The sequence below is a fragment of the Entelurus aequoreus genome, linkage group LG02 (assembly GCF_033978785.1).
Source record: "Entelurus aequoreus isolate RoL-2023_Sb linkage group LG02, RoL_Eaeq_v1.1, whole genome shotgun sequence".
In the NCBI taxonomy this organism is placed as follows: domain Eukaryota; kingdom Metazoa; phylum Chordata; class Actinopteri; order Syngnathiformes; family Syngnathidae; genus Entelurus; species Entelurus aequoreus.
In genome coordinates this window covers 32,706,888-32,716,132 of record NC_084732.1, presented here as the reverse complement: position 1 = coordinate 32,716,132, position 9,245 = coordinate 32,706,888, and the positions used below count along the sequence as shown (strand labels likewise).

The window sequence follows — 9,245 nt, the reverse complement described above, 5'->3', positions numbered from 1 at the left end:
GGATCGGATATGTACACATAAACATTGCGTGTACAAAAAATGCTTTTTGTTTCAAAACTCTATCAAGTCACATGTTGCCTATTGCATTTGACCTTTGATATCCTATTGTAATGTGAAACTGAGTAAACTCACTAAAACCTTACATGTTTGCTTGTGTTACCAGTGTATGGTTTTCTCACCCCTTGTAAAAAAAGTAGGTCTCGTTTACTACACTGCTACACTACTAGTGGAAATTGTCACATAATGTAAGCGACCAAGAATAAATGATATGCAAAAGATGAAATAAACTTTGTTGAAAGTAATTTGTGATGCAGCTTTTGTATTGGAGCGCAGTGTTGTGCAGGAGTAAATAACGTTGGGGCTGGTCAAAGTAAATACTAGTAGTAGTTCAAATCCACATTCACTCAAATCCAACTTTGATGCCATACTCTGCTTATCAATTGCTGAAATGAAGAATTTAGTGGTTCTAGATGACCTGTTCTCTCACTCCTGGGTCATGGTGTTCCTCATAAAGTGAACACATGGTGCTGAGGTAACAGAAAGTCAGAGTTGATCTGAAATCACTTTCAAAGGCTAATAAAAGTCAGTCGTAATTTTCTTTACTTTTGCATGATAATTAACAACCAAATATAGTATGTGACAGCAGAGTGTCTACAATTATTGTGCTATCACGGACTAATACAACCTCTGAAAATTTAGAATCAACAAACTTGGAGGATGGTCAATCTGTTGTTTAATTTTGTATAAAAAATAAAAAGTCAAGAGGCTTAATTGTGGTAGTCAGTATCAGTATTTTTTTTTTTAGAACAGAGTAAAAAAAAAATGAAATCACTTAATTTTGAGGAAAAAAATATGAAATCATTAAAAGCAAACAAATGAAAACACATTAGTAGTTTGTTGCAACACCTCTGGCTTTTTAAGCAGCATGCCATCTCTGAGACATGGACTTAACCAGTGACAATCTTGCTTTAACTTTCACTGATTGCTCTTGTCAGAACAGCTTCGTAGGTTGTAGCCTTGTCATGGACCATTTTCTTCAATTTCTACCACGTATCTTCAGTTGAATTGTCTTCTGGACTTTATGCAGACCATGACATTGACCTTATGTATTTTTCTTCAAAGAAAAATTCCACAGTTTTTGCTCTCTGGCAAGACACATTATCATATTGAAAAATGGTGTCATCATCCCCAAACATCCTTTCCATGTTTGGAGACAACAGACTGGGAGGCAATTGGAGTGGCCACGGACAATCTGGACGAGTATACGGACACTCTGACCTCATAAATTCAGTTCAATGAGGCGCGCATCATTCCAACGCGCACCAGGGCTTGTTATAACAACGACAAGCCCTGGTTCACACCCAAGCTCCGACAGCTGCGCAAGAAGAAGGAGGCTGCGTGGAGAAGCGGGGACCGGAGTACCTACAGAGAAGCGAAGTACCACTTCAACAGGGAAGTGGAGAAAGCTAAATCTGTGTACTCTAACCGTCTACAGGAAAAGTTCCGCTCCAATGATTCTGCGGCCGTTTGGAGAGCGCTAAGGGCCCTTACGAACTATAAGCCCAAAGCCTCCCAGGCCCTGAATGACCGGACTCTCGCTCAGGGCCTCAACATACATTACTGTCGTCATGAATGACCTTCAGCTCATCAAAGCTCTGCTCCCCCCACCATCACCCTCCCCACCAACGCCAGCAATTCATTAAAGGATTTAAAGGACTCCAAGGACATCACAAGACTCCAAGAACATCACAGGACTTTAAAGGCCCTCTCCATCCGAGAGGAGGATGTACGCCGGCAGTTCTTGAAGCTAAATACGCGGAAGGCCCCGGGGCCGGATGGTGTCCCCCCTCTACTCTTAGAGACTGCGCGGATCAGCTGGCTCCTGTCTTCACTGACATTTTTGACACCTCTCTGGAGCTATGCCGCGTGCCGTCCTGCTTTAAGACCTCCACCATTGTCCCTGTCCCCAAGAAAGCACGGATCACTGGACTTAATGACTACAGGCCGGTTGCGTTGACGTCTGTGGTCATGAAGTCCTTTGAGCGCTTGGTCCTGCCCCACCTCAAGGACATCACCGCCCCCCTCCTGGACCCACTGCAGTTTGCCTACAGAGCCAACAGGTCTGTGGATGATGCAGTGAACCTGGCCCTCCACTTTATCCTGGAGCATCTGGACTCCCCAGGAACCTACGCTAGGATCCTGTTTGTTGACTTCAGCTCTGCCTTCAACACCATCCTCCCTGGACTGCTACGAGACAAACTCTACCAGCTCAGCGTGCCCGACTCCCTCTGCAGTTGGATCAATGACTTCCTGACGAACCGAAGACAGCACGTGCAGCTGGGGAAGATTGTCTCGGACAGTCGAACCACGAACACTGGTACTCCTCAGGGCTGTGTACTTTCCCCCTGGCTATTCTCCCTGTATACAAACTGCTGCACCTCCAGTCACCAGTCCGTAAAGCTGCTCAAGTTTGCAGATGACACTACCCTCATCGGGCTCATCTCAAATGGCGATGAGTCCGCCTACAGGAGAGAGGTGGACTGGCTGGCGTCCTGGTGCAGCCTCAACAACCTGGAGCTGAACGCCCAGAAAACAGTGGAGATGATCAAGGACTTCAAGAAAGTCACAGCCCCACCATCCCCCCTCACCCTTATTGACTCTTCCACTCCCGTCTCCATTGTGGACTCCTTCCGTTTCTTGGGCACCACCATCACCCAGGACCTCAAGTGGGAGCCGACCATCAGCTCCCTCATCAAGAAGGCCCAGCAGAGGATGTACTTCCTGCGGCAGCTGAGGAAACGTAAGGTGCCGACCGAGATGCTGGTGCAGTTTTACTCAGCCATCATCAAGTCCATCCTCACCTCCTCCATCATTGTGTGGTTCCCCGGTGCCCCAGTCCAGGATAAGCATCGACTGCAGCGCCTGGTACATGCTGCTGAGAAGGTGATTGGCTGCAAGCTCCCATCCCTCCAGGACTTGTTCTCCTCCAGGACCAGGATGCGTGTGGGTCGGATCACAGCTGACTCTTCTCACCCTGGACACAAACTATTCTCCCCTCTCCCCTCAGGCAGGAGACTACGGTCCATCCAGACCCACACCTCCTGCCACCTGAACAGTTTTTCCCCGCGGCCATCAGGCACATGAACAATAACAAGATCTGATAGCTCAGTTACAGCTCATTTTATAACCTATTCTGTGTTATATGTGTTTTACCTACTCAGTGACTTAGTGGTTAGTGTGTCCGCCCTGAGATCAGTAGGTTGTGAGTTCAAACCCCGGCCGAGTCATACCAAAGACTATAAAAATGAGACCCATTACCTCCCTGCTTGGCACTCAGCATCAAGGGTTGGAATTGGGGGTTAATTCACCAAAAATGATTCCCGGGCGCGGCCACCGCTGCTGCCCACTGCTCCCCTCACCTCCCAGGGGGTGATCAAGGGTGATGGGTCAAATGCAGAGAATAATTTCGCCACACCTAGTGTGTGTGTGACAATCATTGGTACTTTAACTTTAACTTTTATGTTGCACCATTTCACCAAGAAAAATTCCTAATTTGTGAACCCGTTCTCAATCTATGGCAATAAAAACTATTCTGATTCTAATTCTGATTCTGATTCATTGTTGGAATAAGAAAAGTGTCCAAAATGTCAATATAATCTTGTGCATTTAATGGCAGCCATTTCCACAGAGCCATTACCTGACATGCAGCCCCATATCATCAATAACTGTGGAAATTTTCTTCAGGTAGTCGTCTTCATAAATCTCATTGGAATGACAGCAAGCAAAAGTTCCAGCATTATCCGTTTTGCAGATCCATCACTAAATATGACTTTCATACAGTCATCCATAGTTTTGATTGATTGATTGCGACTTTTTTTAGTAGGTTGCACAGTGAAGTACATATTCCGTACAATTGACCACTAAATGGTAACACCCGAATAAGTTTTTCAACTTGTTTAAGTCAGGGTCCAATTAAATTGATCCATGATACAGATATATACTATCATATATACTATCATCAAAATACAGTCATCACACAAGATAATCACATTGAATTATTTACATTATTTACAATCAGGGGTGTGCGGGGGGGGGGGGGGGTATGGACATCAAGTAGTGGACATAGAGAGAGAGAGAGAGAGAAAGAGAGAGAGAGAGAGAGAGAGAGAGAGAGAGAGATCAGAAGGCATAAGAAAAAGTATCTGCATTTGATTGTTTACATTTGATTATTAGCAATCCGGGGAGGGTGTTAGTTTAGGGTTGTAGCTGCCTGGAGGTGAACTTTTATTGCGGTTTTGAAGGAGAATAGAGATGCCCTTTCTTTTATACCTGTTGGGAGCGCATTCCACATTGATGTGGCATAGAAAGAGAATGAGTTAAGACCTTTGTTAGTTCGGAATCTGGGTTTAACGTGGTTAGTGGAGCTCCCCCTGGTGTTGTGGTTATGAGCTCCCCCTGGTGTTGTGGTTATAGTCCATGATAGCTTTTCCTTAGCCTATCGTAACCTTGTTTTTTTCTGTTTAGGTGAATCCTAGATGACATTATGTTTAGGTGGAATGACATATTTTGTTTATCTCTTCTGCATTTCAATCCATTTTCCTTCAGGCGGTTTCTTACAGTTCAGTCACAGACGGTGACCCCAGTTTTCGCCCATTTGTTCTTCATTTGTTTGGCTGTGCATTTTTTGTTGTCAAGACACATCCAAATGTACTGTCTTGACGCTTTCATGTTTTCCTTAGTCTACTAGTATTCTTACCTTTTACAATCTTCCTGCATGTTTTTGACTGTGAACAATCAACATCTTTTGCAACATTGCATGATGGTTTACCTTCTTGAAGAAGTTTGATAATCCTATACTTTGTTTCAATTGGCATATCTGGTGTTGAGGCCATGATTCATGTCAATCCACCTGGTGCAACAGCTCTCTAAGGTGTGAACACTCTTGTTTTAACTGCTGACTAATGAAAAGACTGAATTAATTATTTTGAAGTGACAATAGTTTTGTGTCATGACTGTTTTCTCTATAAAATTAAACATCCTCCAACTCTCGTGGTTCTATAATTTTCCATGGTTTGAAGATATGGTTGCGCATGTTTTTAGAGGTGGAATGGTTTTGAGGGGGGAACAATCTGACAAAAATAACAGACTTGATGTTGGAAGGGGCAACAATAGGAGGCAGTGTGCAGTGGGGCCAGGAGGGCAAGCTGTGTCAAGTGAAGATGTTTACAGTTTTAACTGTAGAAGAAGAAATAGGGAGTGCACGTAGTCATAAGTTGCGTGTGGACAGCGCGCTGGAGATTGACTGTATATATACATATATATATATACATATGTATAACCTACTTTCTGAGTATGCCTATAAACGGTTAGTTTGGGGAGGATGTCCTTTTAGATGCAAATGAAACCCATGCCCCACCCCAGGGACGAAATTTGGATTTCTGAATTGGGGGCTTGTGTACAGGGCATGTGGTTTGAAGGGATTAAATCAGGGGTCTCAAACATGCGGGCCGCGGGCCAATTGCGGCCCGCGAGACGTTATTGTGCGGCCCCCACCTTAATATGAACGTTTAATGTTAGTGTGGCCCGCAAGTTTTATATGAATGGCGCTTGACAGCGTTGTGTGCGGAGGTGAAGCATTCTTGCCAACCCTCCCGATTTTTGACAGCGTTGTGTGCGGAGGTGAAGCATTCTTGCCAACCCTCCCGATTTATACCCGTCAACAATACTGAGGACATCAATATTGAAGACACGAGGTTTAGCGACCATTTTTACTCCATGCAAACAATGTGCCTGCACAACCACATGTTATATGCGGCTTTAACAGACACACGTAAGTGACTGCAATGCATACTTAGTCAACAGTCATACATGTCACACTGAGGGTGGCCGTATAAAAAAAACTTTAAATCCGCACCGTAACACAACATAAACACAACAGAACAAATACCCAGAATTCCTTGTAGCCCTAACTCTTCCGGGCTACAAGGAATCTACCAATCATGGTGTGGTATATGGCTCTCGAGGGCCGAACATTGACGTCACTTGCGTGATGCAAGCAGAGAAACGTTTTGCTGCTTTTCCACGAGATCGCACGCGCCCTAACTCCCTCCCTCCATCCCTCGCTCACTCTCTCTCTCTCTCTCTCTCTCTCTGTCACTGTGTGTGTCTTTGTCGCTCCCGAGAAAGACACGCCCCCTCCCGTTGGCTCCAGACAGAGACAATTTTTGTTATTTGGGTCCAAATTACCCCTGCGTTAGTGGAAAAGAAGCAAATGAATGAAAGCGAGAGAAACGTTGCCATGGAGACGAGGGTTGTCTTACGTGCCTGGTTGCAGTCACACGGCGACACTTGTCCGTCAGTAATAAAGTCCCTGATAACCTGGACCAATTCAAACCGTTATTTGTTTTTTTTATTGTTTAATTTGCATTGCCTCACACGATGAACACTACATATATTTTTATATGACGCCATATAAACACTCCGGGAGCCGTCACCTTTTCCCGGTACTTTCCGCCGACCGCCGTGTTGCTGTCTGGAGGAAAAGCAGAACGACACACATTGCGGAAATAACATTATTCTCCGTGCGTCGGTTAAATACAAATATATTCTACAACCCCAAACATGTCTTTTTCAAAGCCTGCAGTGAAGAGAAAGGTTAGTGATGAGCAAAGACAATTCCAGGAAAAGTGGGAGATGCAATATTTCTTTGTTGAGCACATGTCTTATTTGCACAGAGAAAGTTGCAGTGCACAAGGAATACAATTTAAAATGTCATTATACAACTAGACATGCTGAGGAGTATGCAAAATACCAGGGAGATGAGAGAGTGAACCGGGTTGCACATTATGTGTATGTGTATACATTGTTGCTGACTGGAGAAATCGAATTATTATTGTTAGAATAGAATAGAATAGAATAGAATAGAATAGAATAGAATAGAATAGAATAGAAAGTACTTTATTGATCCCTGGGGGAAATTCAGCACCACAGTTCGCTCACAATAGACAAGAATAACAATAAATAATATAATATATATAATATATTATATATATAATATATAAATAATATAAATATATTCTACATATACTCTACATTTAAGTGCAGTCAAGAAGGAACATATGCATTATACAGTCTGATGGCTGTCGGTATGAAGGGATTCCTGTGTCGTTCCGTGTTGACTTTTGGGAGTCTGAGCCTTCCACTGAACGTGCTCATTCTCCCCGCAAGGTCCGAGTGTAGTGGGTGGGAGGTGTTGTCCATAATGGCTAGGAGTTTTGCTAGACTTCTCCTCTCTTGTTATTACTTATGACTGATTTATTTACTTAATTCTCATTTTGTTCATTTATATTTTTATTTTTATTTTGTGTTGAAAATAAAAATAAAGACATTTAAAAATTTTTTTTTTAAGAAATCTTTTCTTGCGGCCCAGCCTCACCCAGACTCTGCATCCAGTGGCCCCCAGGCAAATTGAGTTTGAGACCCCTGGATTAAATGAATGTTTTGGATGAAATAAGTAACTTTACTTTGATTTGTCCACAGGAAAAAAGCCTGATACTAAACAACTGCACATTTCCATGAATCATGTTTTATCTTGGGTGTATTGTGCTGAACAGGAGCCCTGTGCTATGCGGAGCTGGGCACCATGATCCCTAAATCTGGAGGAGAGCATTCGTATCTGATGGAGGCCTTAGGCTCCCCGGTGGCATACCTTTACTCCTGGACCACAGTGATGGTGTTGAAGCCCTCTGCCTTTGCTATCATCACACTGAGCTTTGGCGAGTATGCCTCAGCTCCCTTCTATTCAGACTGCAGCCCTCCTATCATTGTCACCAAGTGTCTGTCTGCTGCAGCCATAGGTAAACCCTAATACAATATCTTCACACCTGTTATCTATATTCACTATGTAGAATCTTGGGTTTCAGAGGTTTGAGCATGTCAAAACATAAAGGACTATGTCAAGGGTCAATAAAGAGCGCAGTCCATTTAGCGTGTCTGTCTTCATGTATACAGCATGTTGTATTTGTGTAAACATTAACTTTCATGTTTCTTTTTTTCAGTTTTCATTGTCACCATTAACTGTTTGAGTGTCAAACTAGCAAGTTATGTGCAAAACTTCTTCACGGCAGCCAAATTGTTGATCATTGTCGTCATAGTGGGAGCTGGTATAGTTCTCTTGGCACAAGGTAATAATAACATTTAAAATGGGCTCATTTTATCTACATAACAATAACGTTTATTTATTTGTATGCAGGAAATACAGAGACCTTGTCAAACGCATTTGACAACAAGCCAGTGTCTGTTGGGGCAATTGGACTTGCCTTTTATAATGGACTCTGGGCCTATGATGGGTGGTAAATATATGTTTACAATAGGAACAACTCTGCTAATGTGTCAATGAACACACATTACATCAATGACTTGTATAAAATGACAGCCTTTTAAAGTGTGATGCCTTATCTGTTTACGATTCACGACATTCTCAGGAGTCAACTGAATTTCATCACAGAGGAGCTGAAAAACCCATTTAGGTAGGGGGGATATTTTTTAATATCCTGCTTTACACTGAAAATTAGACCCTTAAAGGCCTACTGAAATGAATTTTTTTTATTTAAACGGGGATAGCAGATCCATTCTATGTGTCATATTTGATCATTTCGCGATATTGCCATATTTTTGCTGAAAGGATTTAGTAGAGAACATCGACGATAAAGTTCGCAACTTTTGGTCGCTGATAAAAAAAGCCTTGCCTATACCGGAAGTAGCGTGACGTCACAGGTTGAAAGGCTCCTCACATTTTCCCATTGTTTTCAATGCAGCGAGAGCGATTCGGACCGAGAAAGCGACGATTACCCCATTAATTTGAGCCAGGATGAAACATTCGTGGATGAGGAAAATGAGAGTGAAGGACTAGAGAGCAGTGCAGGACGCATCTTTTTTCGTTCTAACCGTAACGTAGGTACAAGCTGGCTAATTGGATTCCACACTCTCTCCTTTTTCTATTGTGGATCACGGATTTGTATTTTAAACCACCTCGGATACTATATCCTCTTGAAAATGAGAGTCGAGAACGCAAAATGGGCATTCACAGTGACTTTTATCTCCACGACAATACATCGGCGAAACACTTTAGCTACGGAGCTAACGTGATAATCGGGCTTAACTGCATATAGAAACAAAAGAAATAAGCCCCTGACTGGAAGGATAGACAGACAATCAACAATACTATTAAACCATGGACCTGTAAA

The 9,245-nt window shown here is 43.0% G+C and overlaps 1 protein-coding gene and 1 long non-coding RNA gene across 7 annotated transcripts in view; one reads left to right on the top strand and one right to left on the bottom strand.

Annotated features, from left to right (window-relative positions):
* Nucleotides 1-9,245, top strand: part of slc7a9 (solute carrier family 7 member 9) — a 37,120-nt gene that overhangs the window by 19,114 nt on the left and 8,761 nt on the right. For all 5 annotated transcript variants that reach the window (XM_062025299.1, XM_062025264.1, XM_062025292.1 and 2 more), the window contains exons 4-7: nucleotides 7,614-7,856; nucleotides 8,058-8,183; nucleotides 8,252-8,351; nucleotides 8,484-8,528. In XM_062025299.1, the coding sequence (XP_061881283.1) occupies nucleotides 7,614-7,856; nucleotides 8,058-8,183; nucleotides 8,252-8,351; nucleotides 8,484-8,528 (514 nt within the window). The remainder of the gene's footprint in view (nucleotides 1-7,613; nucleotides 7,857-8,057; nucleotides 8,184-8,251; nucleotides 8,352-8,483; nucleotides 8,529-9,245) is intronic.
* LOC133632725 (uncharacterized) overlaps nucleotides 6,231-9,245 on the bottom strand; it is a 47,236-nt gene continuing 44,221 nt past the window's right edge. For both annotated transcript variants that reach the window (XR_009821696.1, XR_009821697.1), the window contains one exon: nucleotides 6,231-6,532. This is a non-coding gene — a long non-coding RNA (uncharacterized LOC133632725). The remainder of the gene's footprint in view (nucleotides 6,533-9,245) is intronic.